This window comes from Geospiza fortis, unplaced genomic scaffold, assembly GCF_000277835.1.
Source record: "Geospiza fortis unplaced genomic scaffold, GeoFor_1.0 scaffold279, whole genome shotgun sequence".
NCBI classification, from domain to species: Eukaryota; Metazoa; Chordata; class Aves; order Passeriformes; family Thraupidae; genus Geospiza; species Geospiza fortis.
Window position 1 is genome coordinate 2,520,461 of NW_005054352.1, and position 16,526 is coordinate 2,536,986.

General features: G+C 37.8%; 1 protein-coding gene across 3 annotated transcripts in view; it reads right to left on the minus strand.

Annotated features, from left to right (window-relative positions):
- Nucleotides 1-541: 541 nt before the first annotated feature.
- Nucleotides 542-16,526, minus strand: part of KIAA0825 (KIAA0825 ortholog) — a 225,881-nt gene continuing 209,896 nt past the window's right edge. For all 3 annotated transcript variants that reach the window (XM_031058934.1, XM_005423416.2, XM_031058933.1), the window contains one exon: nucleotides 542-3,921. In XM_031058934.1, coding sequence (XP_030914794.1) covers nucleotides 3,798-3,921 — 124 coding nt within the window. In that variant the 3' untranslated portion in view covers nucleotides 542-3,797. The remainder of the gene's footprint in view (nucleotides 3,922-16,526) is intronic.

Below are 16,526 nucleotides of genomic sequence, written 5' to 3' on the forward strand. Positions count from 1 at the left end.
TTATTATTAATGCAATTTCAATTTTGCCTTGCTTCTAATTTTATTAATTACCTTTCAAAAGATGAAAGATGTTAAGATTTGGAGCATTCTGAAGGGGACATTAAACAAACCTAATTAGAGATATTCCATGCCATGAAGTCTCCCATTGAAGCCTATTTTGTAAAAGGAGCTAAGTATATTTAATTGTTAAATAATAATTAGGTGTGAGCATCAATGATAATGTACAGTTAACATAGTTTGTGCTATCTGATCCAATTAATTTCTATAAATGCAATAACTTCCTTTTGAGCTAATTCAGTTGAGACAGTGAGGCCAGCTCTTGTCCTCTCAGAAAGGTCTGTTGTACACAACAGACTTTAGTTTTTATTTTTTATCAACTTTACAGGAGCAATTAACATGATCAGATTGTAGTAGTCATGAAACTTGGGGCACACACTGTAGCCAACAAATCTGAGTTCTGTTGCTTTCATTTATTTAGGCTAAACATACATGTGAGACATTCCTGGATCAATAAGTAGTGTCAAAGAGCCAGGACATTGCATCATTCTTAAAAATTAATTTAATATTAAATCAATATTAGAATCAGCAAAACTTTTTAAAGAATATAGAACTATTGTTTTCTGAAGAAAAGCCAAAGAAAGCAGCGGTCTTACAGTTACAAAAGTGTTCCTAATTTTACACACAAGCATCTATGGAATACATGTACACAGTGGAAAAACAGTCAGCTCTTTCAATTTTCAATTAAGTGTTTACGTTTAAAGCAAACAGTCTTTGCTTTAAATGTAAATGCAAATGTAACATGCAAATCAATGGCATGTTACTTAGCAAGCTGTAAAATTCTTATTATTACTGTAATTTTATTGAATAAATATGAATGTTGTAGAAGTGTGTGTAACAGTGATCACAGGGGTTTTCAGGTGGGGGAAGAGACGAGAATGTTGACTCCATGTTCAGAAGGCTTGATTTATTATTTTATGATATACATTACACTAAAACTATACTAAAAAGAATAGAAGGAAAAGTTTCATCTCAGAAGACTAGCTAAGATAAGAATGTAAAGGAAAGAATGATAACAAAAGGCAGCTGTCTCGGACTCTGAGACAGCTTGGCCTTGATTGGCCATTAATTATAAACATCCAAGATGGGCCAATCAAAAATCCACCTGATGCATTCCACAGCAGCAGATAACCATTGTTTACATTTTGTTCCTGAAGCCTCTCAGCTTCTCAGGAAGAAAAAATCCCAAGAAAAGGATTTTCATAAAAAGATGTCTGCGACAAGTGTGTATTCAGCATTAAGTAATATTGCCAAGATGATGTCCCTTTTATACTCTAAGGGTTATTTGCAATGGATACATGGTCAGCAAGACCAAAGAGGAATAATCTGGTATTTCCCGGTATGATATTTCTCAGCTCTGATATTTCTCAGTAAGGATTGTGGGTCAAGTACAATTTAAAATACACATTTGTTTGCACTCAGATACCATAAAAGATGCACATATAGGTTTGGGTAGGAAAAGCATCCAAATAAAATACTGTGCAAAGGTTCAGCTTTTATGCTGTTATGTTCTTATGCATGTTAGTCATTGGCCAATCAAAAGTGGGATTCCCCAAGGCTCAGTATTGAAGACAATACTGCTTAATATCTTTATAAATTTGTTTTTATCTTTATTTGGACCAGGGACTAGAGGGCATCCTCAGTCAGTTTACAGATGACACCAAATTGAACAGGAGTGTGGACCTGTTGGAGAGTTGGAAGGCTTTACAACAGATCAGGACAAGCTGGGTCAGTGGGCTGAGGCCAGTGGAATGAGGATCAACACTTGTACTTGGGTCACAACAACTCAAATCAATGCCACAGGTATGGGAGCAGAGTGACTGGAAAATGGCACTGCAGAAAAACTGCTGGTCAACAACCAGCTGAACATGAACCAGAGTCTGCCCAAGTAGCTGAGAAGGCCAATGATATCTCAGCCTTTATCCAAAATTGTGTGGCCAACAGGACCAGGGAAGTGACTGTAGGATATTCCCACTTAATTGTAAGTGATGGGTTTTATTCTCAATTAGCTTATTCATTGGAAAATTTGTCCTCTTTAGAGTAGGTATTTCCCAGAAGGGGAGCATTTTCACAAGAAGTATTTCAATCAGTTTCATCACATAGGCAGTTTATGTGACTATACAAAAAGTTAATTATGTATAATAGATTTTGATAAAATAGCAGAGAATATTCTGAACTCAAATTTCCATGTACACTAACACATTATTTGTATGGCTTGGAATATGTATGCCTTATCTGTCAAAATACCAAACCTACTTTCATGGAAGATCCCTGTAGACATGTTTTAAACCTGAAGTCCACCACTAATCTTTAAAGGTGAAATACAAAGCAAAGATAAATGGTTTTCACACTTCATCACTTCCTTTATGATCTGAAATTACTACACTGGCAGCAGAGGAAAATGTCTGCTTCATTTTTTAAGTAATTTTTTTAGCATTTTCTAAGCTACAGTGCCTCACAGCCCTTTTGTGTTGCAGTGTTGTAACAGGATCTTTGGAGATTTGTAAGATGCAATTGTCCACATTTTAATTTTAAATGGTCTGATGTTTTATATGAAAAGAAAAAAGACCAATTAAGAGGAGAAAAACAGCATTTCAGATAAGACCCTAAATCAGCATTAGTAATATGATTACCCATGATGTTGCTGAAACCTTTAGGGGAAAAAAGCATGCCTTCATCCTACTGAAGTAGTCTCAGTTATGTCTGTAATAGCATATGTGTGAAGATATGCTAGGGACACAAATAACTCTGCTCAGATTGCACCCTTAGCAAGATCCTGACAGAGTCCTTCATCAGGTAGAAAAAGTAGTTCCATTGGACTTCTAAAGAAGGAAACTTACAGAAAAATTATGTATTATTTCTGTACAGCTTAAGAGATACTAATCAGACCTTCTGTATTAAAAATGCTGATAGTTTTAACCAGTGTGTAAGAAAAATATTTAGTATTCAGAAAAATACATAATATTCAGAAAATTTTGAATATCAAACCAGGATTACTTTGAATATTAAATTTTACTGTATTTATTAAAAAAATATTATTTTCTCAATTCACTTTTAAGATAATCCTGTGAGCACTGCATGCAAATAATTATTTTAAATAAAAAGATGGTTCTCAAAACTTCTAAAATTTCCCTAATATGTGTTTTTTAAGCCATAAAATACACTGAATGTTAAGTAAGTATTTGTGAATGCAGTAACGCTGATGCATTTTTGATTTGGAATAATGGCCAAGCATACTCATCCCAGAGCAACTCAAAAAGGACTGTAGCTATGTAGTCTATACCTTTCCTTTTTCATGTATTTTGGGTGATGTAATAAACAAGCACCAAAGGAAGGAAAAGGTCCTTGAGTTACACAAACTGAGGGCAGGCTGTCTCCAACTCCAAAGTGGGGAATGGAAACCAGAAACATTTGCTTAGCTTGTGTCTAAAATTGCATTATTTTCAGAGTGAATCTTGTATTTTTGAAACAATTCTTAGTTTGTCATTCAGGTTTTTGCCTCTGCAGTATTGAGGTACAACCTCCTTGTTTGTGACACTGACACTTTCCTGTACTGTTCCTCACCTTATGCATATGTGAACAATTGCTTTCTGGATAGGGTGACCAGACAATAACAAGGGAACACTCTCTAATTTAAAACTTTTTACTCAAGATACATATTTCTGAGCTTTCTAGTGCTGTGAGTTATGACATTAACTTAATCTTGTTGAATACAGAAGAAAGGTGCTACCCAAAACCTGTCAAGGTAATTGTTCTTCTTTATCCTCTGACACAGGAGTCCTTTGTGTCAAATAAACATTTTTTAAGTGTTCCACCATAATGTCCTCCTCATCTTCAAGATCTGCATCTTCTTTCATCTCCCACCTGAAAGAAAAAACATTTTATTAATTCTTAATGTGCTTTAAATAAGTCTTTAGAACAAGTAAAAAAATACAGAACTTGTTTTTATCAATTCATTGCCCTCCCCAGCCATGGTGACTCCAGTTGAGATTACTGAATCATGCAAAATACAACCCCCAAAAACCTTGCCACACAGAACTTGGCATGGGCATGAGGCAATTGACACAAATTGTCAAAGATACTACAAAATCTTATATTTACTGCAACAGTACTTTTTTTTTACATTTTATGTGTCAAACACACATTAGTAGAGGTGGAAACTTTGTAAAACTTGCAGAGAAAAAGTGGAAGAGCTAACAAACATTTTGGAAGTTAAGCAGATGCTCTCAATACTCTCTAAGTTTGCAGTGAAATATCACCACATGAAGTCCAACCCAAATATTTAATGTGAGTTGTCATAATTCTCTGGTACTGACAGTACTATTTTACAAAATACTACAAAACTGACCAGCTCTTTTGCTTCTTTAACCATCAAGTATAACAATCTAACCAAAAATAGATGACATCAGATTTTTCCTTCCCCATGTGAATACTCATTTCTAGTTTAGGATTAAGAGCTAGTGTCACTAAGACTGCAAAAGTGAAGGACTGTGAAGATGCTTTTTTTTTAGTAGTAGTAGTAGTCAAATATAAAACCTTACAAGTCATGCAGTATTCTGTTAAAGAAAATCCGGATAAAAAAAGGTGCAAGAGTGTTGATATGTAGTCAGGTAAACTTTGTATCACTGCAATTATGCCTACACAATGGTCACTTCTTTTACAAGTTCTGTGGATATTTTAAGAGTTTGATATCCTTTTAATATTAATCTCATTCTCTTCTAAGTAGATAATAGAGTGTAGGCTTCCAATTCAGACCACTTGAAGACAGAAGGTAAAACACCAATACTAAAACTAGAAATCACATTATCAAGTATAAAAACGAATAGGTTATAAATGAGCCATAGAATGATGCAGAAAAGTAGATGTAAAAAATGAGCCAAACAAGGACTGCTTTTAGGAAACTGTCAGGAGCAATACTTTAGTCCTGTCCCCACACTTCTTAGGCCCTCATTCATATTGCAAAACTCAAAGTCATATACAAGTTTAGATTGGTGAATAAAACAAATATAATACAGAATGGTGGAACGACTATATTTCATTCCTTATATTTGGAAGAAGAGAACAGCTAATTTTGGCAATAGAGCATGGTGTATACTTTGTATCTATTTTAAAGCTTACTAAAACCAGAAGGAGCAAGTGCTCTGTTAGCACAATCTCATTGTTAAAAAACAATTAGGAAAAAATATGTTCAAAGACCATACATAAATTAGCACATATACTTGCCACCTTTACCTTGAAAACTGAATCTGACAACCCATATCATTGCCTGAAGGAGTATCTGAACAAGCAAAGCATACTATGAATAAAATTATAAGCACTGAATGCCTATGGTCAAGGTTTTGCCATAATTAGCTTCCTATTACCCCACTCATATGTGACTGCTATCATACTTAACCTTATGTGCATATTAGCATTAGGTACAATTAATTGCTCTGTCTGCTTCATTCTCTGGTTTATGATATAAAATCTGGCTGTATGAGCCTTCAGTGCAATCACTTTTGCAAGCATCCCCAGTGAATGGTGTTTAACAGGGTGACTGGCTTCCCCTTTTCCTTTTGGTAATGTATATCTTCTCTTCAAACCTAGGAAGATGTTTTGCATGCCTTAATTTGAATTTATGGTCCTCAGCATTATTCAGAAACACTATTACATGAGCTGAACTAATTAATTTTAATTAATTTGATTTGTTGCATATTTTTACCTAGAGGAGCTGTTTGCTTAGAAAGACTGTCATAGTTACAGAGATAGGAGGTAGATTGTAGCATTATGTAGCATATTTGGGTGACCCAAAATCATGTATTCCATATCTTCTTTACATCAATCTGTGCAAGGTAGTTTACTATCTCTTTAAGACCCAGAGTTGGAAGCAGAACCTTTGTGTTTTACCCCAGTTCACGGAAAGGGGAAGGGTGATGGGGACAGACACATGGAGCTCTCTGTTTCGTCCTTTCCAGACTCTTGAGAATATCAGAAAATGGGGCGCTCTGACAGGCTGCTAGCCTCAGCTTCCCAGGAACTGATAAAAAAAATGACAGACAGCGACCCTTGCCACAGTTGCTATAGCAACCATGGCTTTTGGAGCCCAGGGAGATGTTTCTTTCCCTGGACTTTCTGCTGCTTCTGCTCAGGACAGCTGCCTGTCGTCAAGAGTTGGAGCTTCTCCACAAGTTTCCAGCTGCTGAGGGGGTTGGCCCTACATCTCCTGAGAAGTTTCTTCCAGTGTTTCAACAGCACTGACTCCTTTAGGAGAAAAATATGTTTTCTAGGTTCTATTTTTCACCACTCCCATTGTTACCTGGGACAGAAGGCAGTTTTGGAACCATGGATGCTCATTTAGTGTGTTGTTGCCTTTGTGCCCTGTCTTGGCCACATGGCGCAGAGAGTGGAATTGACACCATTTTGTCTGTGTTCCCCAGGACAATTCAAGGGACCTCCTCTGCATTTATGGGTGAGGGCTTAAGTGTTTGCCTCTATATTTCCTGCTGTTTTATTTTAGTAAACTGCTTTTTCTTTTTCACATACCTCTTTGCATTTGTCTCCCCTCATTGGTAGAGGGTATAGGTTGAAAACTAAGGGGAGGGAAGTTATTGCAGAATCTCTGCCCTATAAAATTTCCTTAAACTAAGACATATTTGGCACCAAGCTAAAAGGAGGTCAAGAGAGGAAGTGAAAAAATAACAAATTTGACCAAATAATTTCTATATTGGGTACAGAACTCCCTGGTTACCACATTGCTTGGTCTGATCATGGCACTGTGGCACCTAACCTTGTATACGCATCCAAATATGTGGAAGGATCTGCCCATGATAGTGCTGTTCTTCAGATCAGGGAGAGGAACCAAGATACAGTTGATACAGTTTGTGTTACCAGTTTATGGAATGATAACATCAAAGACAATGAAGATCGTTTGGTAAATGTATTCATCATTGTTTTCCTGTCCTGATCTGGGTTGCTGTGCCTGGGGGTTTATTAATAATCACACACAGCCTGTTGGGGGAAGAGGAGAAGATGATTTTTCCTTTTGCCTTTCACCTCCTTCATGTCCACATCACTTCTTGAGAAAGCTGAATTCCCTCTGGATCCTACAGTGGATAGGGCCCCCAGGCATAGGCACAGGGTTAGGGTAGTTTGGTTGTTGCCAAATAGGGGGTGAGTTTGGATGAGTAGGAAGATTCCGGCTACTACTATTGTGCTAGAGTGGAATAGGGTGGATACGGGGGTTGGTCCTTCTATCACAGCTGGGAGGCATGGGTGGAGGCCAAATTGAGCGGATTTTCTGGTTGCGGCTAGAATGAGGCCTGATAGGGGTAGTGTAGGAGTTTGGCAAGGAGCGAGAAGTTGTTGGATTTCTCATGTGTTTGTGGCGGAGGCCAGTCATGCTATGCAGAGAATAAGTCCGATGTCTCCAATTCGGTTGAATTAGAAGTTCAACTGGGATGGATAAGACGCTAGCCTTCATCAATAATGGAGGCATCAACTTAAGGCCTTGGGGGATGCAGGATATTAAGAAATGAAACATCTAGTTGGGTTATGGTGAGAAGCATGGAATCATGGGAGTTATTATGTTAACATTGTTATTCCATATTAGGCAATGTTTCTAGTTCTTGTTTCTGATTGGTTACATACATTTTCCATACATGGGTATGTTTTTAGTTCCTGCTGTTGTTTGGTTCTCTGCCCTCAGATATATTTTTGAGTTCACCCCATTGTCTTGTCTTCAAGGATCATCCCATACAGTGTACACCTTTTCCTTCCTTTGTTATTTTTGCTCATTATTAAAGTTGTCTATTTTTCAGACATTCTCGTTGTTCTCATCCCTATTTCTTCTGCCACACAACTCCCAGCTGGCCCGATCCTGAGGTCACATGCACTGGCACAACAGGACGCCATATTCTCCTTGCTGGTTCTGCTCTATCTCCTCTATACAGGCTACAACACATCTGGAGTCAGATGGAGACTTCTAGGGAGGTGTCTTGGATTGATTTATGATGATAGCCTCTTCCATAGTCCTCTGCTTTATGCCCAAAATTGATTACTGTATCTTTAAAGCCTAGGATTGGTAGTGTGTGGGACTGGGGAGGGGGGAGCTTTGGGCTTTTGCTGGGCATTTTTGAAGCCTCACTGCCCAAGCATTCCATGGCACTGTGCAGTTTGGGTTTGTTGGCCCAGGCAGAAAAGCTTTTCCCTCCTCTGGCTTGGAGAAGCTGCAGCAGCAATCTTTCATCTGCCCTGAGTGAACTGAACAGCTGGTGGTCCAAGACTGCAGGAGTGGGACTGGCTGGAGCCGGGCTGCCTCATTCCAGCCCCAAGCCTTGGGGAGCTGACCCAGGGAGAAAAACACCAAGAGGCTCCAGTCCAGCTGTTTGTCTGCTGTGGAGAGGGGGTCAATGCCAGAGAGCCATCAGGTTTTTGCCTCCTTCTGGAACTCCTCCATGATATATCTACTACCCTCAGCATGAAAGCCTGCTCTGTCTCATACTGGTCAGGGAGTTTAGTTTGGAAGCCTCCCTCTAAACAAATATAAAACTCTGATAAGGTAGCAGAATAATTGAAATAAAATTGCTGTGTCCGTTCAGAAAGGGGCAACTTACTGCTCTGTGCTGGGCCCTAGTTAATGCTTACCTGCATGCTTCTTGTTACCATACAGCAGCAGCTTCAACCAGAAGGGAAGGAGAGCAAATTGGTAGACACCACAGTCACTCAGGCTGCAGTTAAACAAGATGAGCAGCCTAAGCCAGTAGCAGTCGCCCCTGTCCAAAGGAGGGGCTAAATAAGTCCAAATCCAGTTGCCCAGTAAGATGACCATGGGGAGTTCTAGGGAGAATGTTCAAGGGGAACATCTCTTCAACACATCATGCCAACAATGCTACCTGGAGTAAGCAGATCACTCTGATCACACAGCAAGTTCAGATGAGAAATCTTAATCATTCAGGGATCTTGGAAATTATCACAAACTGGCCTGAAGGTGAGTGTTTTGGACTATCATCTGAAGAGGAAGAGGATTAGGTGGCACATGCTGAGGAGGCCTCACCATATAACCAGCCACGAGCAAGTAAGAGGCAACACACTCTCTTCACTGACAGTTCCTGCCTTATTAGGGACAAGTCAAAAATGGAAAGCTGCCATATTGGAGTCTAAGCAGCAAGTCACAGAAAGTACTAAAGGACAAGGTGGATCAAGCCAGAATGCAGAGCTGAAAACCCATCTGGCTTTGGATATTGCCAGCTGGGAGAAGTGGCCAACACTATACCTCTATACTGACTTGTAGATGGTAGCAAACACTCTATGGGGGTGGCTGGAATGATGGGGAAAGGCCAATTGGCATTGAAGAAGGAAATTTGTTGAGGCTGCAAAAGTCTGACTGGACATTGCTGCTTGGGTAGAGAAGCTGACCACAGAAGTTTCGTGTGGATGCCTAGATGCCTATGAATTGGGCTAATGAGGAGCATTGCAACAACAAATAAGTGGATTGGGCTTCCAAAATTAAAGGCAGACCTGGACTGGCAACAGAAGGGAGAGTTATTTCTAGTTTGGTGGGCCCAGGTCATGAAGTGCCTCAAGTCATGAGGGAAGAGATGCAACATATTGATGGATTTGTGACTGAAGGATGGACTTAACCATGGACACCATATCCCAGGTAATCCCTGATTATGAAACATGTGCTGCATCAAAGCAGGCCAAGCAGGTAAAACCCATTAGTACAGGATACAATGGGCTAAATATAACTCTGGAGAGGCCTGTCAGATGGATTATATCATACTGCAGCAAACCTGCCAAGGCAGGCGCTATGTACTCACAATCATAGAAGCAACCACTGGATGGCTGGAGATCTACCCTGTGCCTCAAGCCTCTCCTGTGGGAACATGGCACCCCAGAAAGAATTGAATAAGACAATGGGACTCCTGTTAAAAAGAACATCATGGACACCTGGGGTAGAGAACATCGTAATCAGAGAGTGTATCACATTCCCTATCACCCATGAGCCCTTGGGAAAGCCAAACAGTGCAATGGATTGTTAGAAACCATGCTGAACGCAATGGGTGGTGGAACCTTCAAACAATGGGATCTGTATTTACCAAAGACCACCATGGATACAATGTTTGACCTAAGACCTTGGAGAAGGTTTGAAGGTTCAGAATGGAACAGTGAAACTGACACAAAATAAGAATAAAGATTCATAGTTTAAGCAGAAATATGTTTTAAGCAATTAGAAATATGCCTCATATAAGTGACTAAATATGTTAAGCAAGATAGTAGAAAATTTTAAAGTTTAGCAATAGAACTTGTTATAGAGTTAGTAAAAAGCAGAAGATACAGCAATAAGAGTTATTCTATTTCTGTAGAGTTATATGATGGGATAAAAAGAGAGGCATTGCAGCAAATCGTGTAAAATGCAGCAATTAACAATTGGTTTATGAAGATGCTAGCAAGCTTTGTGGATGTAGCTGATTGGATAAGAAATTTATAAAAGACATTGTAAAATGTAAAACATGTAAAATTACAACGCCTTCTGATGTATGTACAGCTTCTGATGTGATGGCATGAATGGATGTAACAACCTTACAGTCTCACCCTTCCATGAGACTGATTTTGCAATAAACCATTTTTTAACCACCTCATCAGTCAACCCCGTCTACTTTGTATCCCAAAAACCAGCTGAGTATGTCTGAGCTGAAAGGGAATCCAGCAGGGGGCAGGAAGAGGTAGCAAGCAGTAGGAGTGACATCCCAGAGCTGCACCCCACTGTCACACAGAGGGAACACGGAACACTGGCACTGCAGGCCAGTACCTGCGTCAGACAACACCAGCACATCTCCCACCAGAATCATATCATAGCCCCCTGCATTCCTGTTTTTTTTTTCTTCCCGAGGGGAAGGTTTAGCCAGGAGAGCCTCTCTACCATCTTGTCTTTGTCCTCTGGGGCACAGGACCTGCCTGGGTGGCAGCCATCTTGTTTTCTTTGTTCTCAGAGAAACCAGTTGACTCAGCGCCTGTGTATCTAGAGATTTTTGTTGTTTTCTTTGTTGTTGCTGTTTTCTTTTAGTAAAATGTTATTTCTTTCACTTACATCTTTTTTGCATTTCTCTCCTTATCTGTAGACAGGGAGAAGGGAGGTAAATTTCAGAGTCTCTGCACCATAAAATCATATTAGCCTAAGACAAGGACAATAACTGAAAATGCTAAATTAAGTACATTCAAAGCAGTTATTGGCTAACGGAAGTTTTAACAATAAATCAGCAGATTCTTTTTGAAGATAGTGATTTCATACCTCTCAGCATATTTCATTGAATCTTAAACACTAGCACTGGTAAAAATCTTCAATATCATACAGTCTGGACGTTCTCTAGTGTTCACTTTATAAGAGGTTATCCTAATACATTTTCATTTTATCCAAAAGTAATCTACTTTTAAAACATTTATGCAGATCCAATAATGTATATTCACTTAACAGCATCTATGAATTAAAAATCTATGAAGTGAGCTTGACCAGCATCTGGTCCCTTATTAAATGAGAAATTTTTCCAGTTTGCTGCTTTAAGTCTGGGGATAATATAGTTTTTTAAAAGACTTACTGGACTGTAAGGAAGAAGGCTGTAACACATGTTTATTTTTCTAAATGGGATGAGAAACTAGCTGTTTGTGTTTAAGTGGAAAAAGTCAATGTATACTAGTAAAAATTTTGTCCAAAATAGATCTTTTTACTAGCATATCAAAACTATGTGCCAATTGTTCTGGCAATAGTAATTGACACAAATCTAACTAGCCAGTTAAAGTAACGTGAATATGAATAAAATTACCATCAGGAATTACTTTCAAAATGCAAGGTTCACCAATTGAACAGCCAACTTGTACACTTCTGTTGGTTCAAATCATTAGTAACACAGCTCTTAGAAAAAAAATTTCAAATTCAGAGGTTGTGGATACGGGTTGTGGAAACAGGATATAAGATGAAACACAGGACAACAGGAGCAGGAAGTGTTAGCACATGACCAGTGCAGAGTTCAGCAAAAAGTAACTCAGGTAAAGGAAAGGAGGGATATCCATATATGGTGAACTGTGATATTATTGGTTAGCAAGAACAGTATGTTACTGTATAAGGCAATGTTTAAGGTCATTGGATGATTGTAGTCTTAAGAGGTCCTATATAAATGCCATGTTGGGCCAAATAAATCGGTTGTGATCATCAGTCAGACTCCCAAGTCATCCCCGCCTCTTGAATACCAAAACATATACCACAAGAGGTGGTATATATTTTATTTCAGTCTGATATATCTTGGAACATTAAATAAAATCAGCATTTTAAAAGGATATAGGAATTATTTGAAGCAATCCATTATACCACCACCTATATTTTGCTTAGAGTTCACTTAAACATAAAAAGATGAATTCAAGTGTCCAGAATGCCCAATTTTAGTATACTATTGATGTTTAAAAAAAAGCACATGTTTAGAATAAAATGCCATTGCCTTTGTAATGTTTAGGGTAGCACCAAAAATTTTCAAGCCAACAATAACTTGTGAATGTAGATAATTAAAAAAAAATATATTTTCAGAATATGCTGAAATATCAAACAATGTAGGTGACATACTGTGTGAACATGATGTAAATCACTTAAACACTTTTCTCTGTATACTGTTCCTTTCTGTGTTGCATGTGGCTAATCAAGGGGAAAAAAACAGTAGTGTATTTTTCAGATAGATAAAGCAAAACACATTAGCACAGATAAATACAGAAATCACTGAAGTTTTCTGCTGGTCAGCTTACACCTTAGATGAGGGTCAGAGGGGAGAGCTTCTGTTTCTCCTCATAAATAAGAAGCAAGAGAGGAAGTGTTGTTGGCTTGCACATCCACAAGCTAACAGAGTGCAAGGAGGAAGTATTCAGTAACCCAGGAAGATCAAGTGATTCCAGCTCAGGTTTCCTTAGCAATGTATTGATTGTGCTCTTGTGCTCTCCTTGCTTATAAATAGCATCAATATATCCATTTATATAAATCGCTACACATAACAATTTTTTGTAATGCTTTTGTTTCTCTTTATTGAATTGTAGAAAGTAAAGAAGTTAAATCTGTTTGCAGAGACACAGAGAAAAATTCTCAGTGTACCAGTAAAAAGCTTGCTGGGCGGTCCCCATTATTTTCTTCTTTAGACTAGGCCCATAACATCTACTGCATGCATGAAGTTGCTTATCTGACATTCTGAACTAAGAAATGTGCAAATGCACTAATTGTGCAAATGCATATATTTCAAATACATATGCATAGAACATACTTTTTTATACCTATATATGCACACATACATACCTATAACCATGCAAGTAACAGAGCAATGAAGTAGGCATTCAAGAGGGCTGATTTTATGAAAGAATGGGGTCAGTAACACTGTCTAAGCTAAGTGCTTGGAGGTAAGTACTCCAAGGATTACATCTTTTCAGTAATATAAAATAACTCAGTAATTGTGGATTGAATTTAATTCTTTTGAGTCTTAATTTAATTTTTCAAGAATATCGAAGAAGGAAGTATGTTATAATCAGAGTGCCAAAGATATATTCATTCAGGAAATGCATACGACTTACCTGCCTATGATTACACGTTAGAAATGCATCTACTAAAAATACCCTGCTGTTCACATGATCAGCTACTTGTTCCCTCTCTTTATATGTCACCTTTTTATTTCAATTTACAAAGCCTTTCCATTATGGATGTTGAAAACCCAATGTAAATATTTTAAAGGATTAAACTTTCAAATATGGTTACTGTGGCACATATACGTTCTGTAAATACAAATACAAGATATATCTGCTGAGAAACTATATTTGATAATCTGACAGCGTTGAGGCGTAACAGTATAAAAAATTCATATTTTGTCAACAAGAAACTTTCTCAATTTTTTAAGGAGAGGCTACTACAATAGCATAAAAAGACCAATATTTTAAAAATGTAAGATTATTATGGCTGTATTATAATCCCCTTCTTAATGCATTGAAATTTTAACAAATACTAATTTTCTTGCTTTTAGAAGGATTTCACTCAGTTCATAATTTGCAGAAAAAAATGCTCTATGTAAAGAAGAACACTTTGGGGAACAAGGAAACTGACTTGTATTGGTAACAAATGGTTTTACTCAAATTTAAGCAAATGCTGGCTGCTAAAAAACCTTGTCCTTTCATGCCCATTGCTGTTTGATATGCAGACAGAATACTCCAGTTTTTTTGAGGAGCAAAAAAATTTATTTCAACAAGCTCAGAAATTTAGCAGATGCTTCTTATTTTATTTTCAAAAATTGGTACCTGTTTGCATAATCCTGTCTCACTCTTCCTGAAGATTCCCAGGGACAGACTGAAAATGCAACAACCAATTGAAGCAGAGATACCATCCCAAAGAAGAGCAAAATAATCTGTAGATAAAAATCTACAAGCCCAACAAATAAATTTCAGACTAGCATACCAAAAAAACAGAGAGGAGATGAAGATAAACAGGATCTCTGTCCACACTAGGCTTCACCTTTGGTCATTCAGGTCCTTCACTGCTGAACTGCAATCTTTTACAGAAAGAGTTTGTTTCTGTTAGGAACTGAAAAACTAGCAATTTCCCCCGGTTCATTCTGAGAAAGATGATATTGCCTACATCAGTGTAACTGATATTTACATCCAGAAACAAGAAAGCCACAAAAGCAAGGAAGGGAAAGGTAGGTGAAATGATAACCGACAGTTCTGGAAATTCATCATGCAGACTTGACACCTTGCAACCAAGTGTAAAGGGGGAGCACTAGATAAAACACTACTCCCAAATGAATTGGCAAAGACCTTTACTTTCTGTGCTTAGTCCAAAGCCACTCCTTAAACTGTTATTAACTGGAAGAAAAAAGATGAATAAACAAGGTGAATTTCAGTTGTTTTTAACCCACTCAAAGAGGGTTAAGACTGGTGACTTTACAGAACAGCATGCTGAGCTCTAGACTGGAAAAGTGAAATCACGGAAAGCATCTATAGGAAGTTTACTTCATAATACTGTGTATTAAATACATTTTAAAAATCATGTTGATTAATTTACTCAAAATGTATACTCATGGAAATCTCTTAACTGTAAATATTTTTTACTATATTTCAAGATACTTAATTTAGAGCAGTTTCTAAATATGGGAATGATTAAACAGAAATACGACATAATGAAACAATACATCTCACATATCATAATATATCGCATATTTACTGTAATTTTTTCCACTCTTCCATTCTTTAGAAAGTTAAATACTACAGTTTTGCTTTAAAAATAAGTAAAAAATATTTTAAATCTTGTTTAAAAAAGCATAAGGCTCTAGTTTTCAAATTAACTGAGTAGCATAATTTAAATTGTAATATTTGCTTTACTAGTGAAAGCAGAGATTGAAGAATTTTCTTCTACTTAATAACTAAAAAATTAATTGGGCTATTACATTATTTTTTATTAATCTGTTAGGGTTGTGACAGCCAAAACCTGGTGGCATATCTGCAACCAGGAAACTCATCAAAAATTGTGTTTACAACTTCCATTGACTGAAATCCAATTTAGTGAACATTTTTTTCATGATTTTCAAGAGGAAAACACATTTCATAGTTAAAAATCTAGAAAGCATCTTCAGAAAGTTTAACAGGTTGGCCTTTGCCAGCTAGGACCACTGCAGCTTTGGTCAGAGATGTGGGGAGAACAAAGGAAAGTGTACAGGACACCGTCATGCTGCAATAAATTGATAGAGTGAAGATTTGACTAATTCCTTAACACAGAACAAAGAATGACTGTGGGATGGTTGTATCTTTCTTTGACATGGAAGTGACAGAGAAAGGGTCTCTTACCTACTGGTGAAGTCCCCACCTGCCAGGCTTCTGCCTTTGTCTCTCTGTGTGATGAAATTTAAAAGGTTTGGATTTCATCTTGGAAAAGGTTGAGAACATGTTTCTAAATCTCAGAAATCCTCTCATGACAGGAATATCATTTATCTGTCAAGTGTATCGAAATTATAGACTCATAGAAACATTAATGTTGGAAAAGACCTCTGGATCATCAAGTGCACCCTTTGACTGAACACCACCATGTGAGGTAAACCATAGCACTAAGTGCCACATTTAGTCCTTTCCTGAACACCATCTGGGGTGGTGACTCTCCCGCTTCCCTGGACAGTCCATTCGAGTATCTAACAACCCCTTCAATGAAAAAATTCTTCTTGATGTCCAAACCCAACCTCCTACAGTGCAGTTTGAGGCCATTTCCTCTTGTCCTGTCATTAGCTGACTAGGAGAAGAGACTAACACCTACCTTGCTACACCATCCTTTCAGACTATTATAGAGAGTGATAAAGTTTCCCATGAGCCTCCTTTTCTCCAGCCTAAACAACCCCAGCTCTTTCATCCAAACTGTGACCCTTCTCATATAACCTGCTTCCTAGACCCTTCAGCTCTGCCCTTTTTGGACACACAGGGGGACAATCACTGCC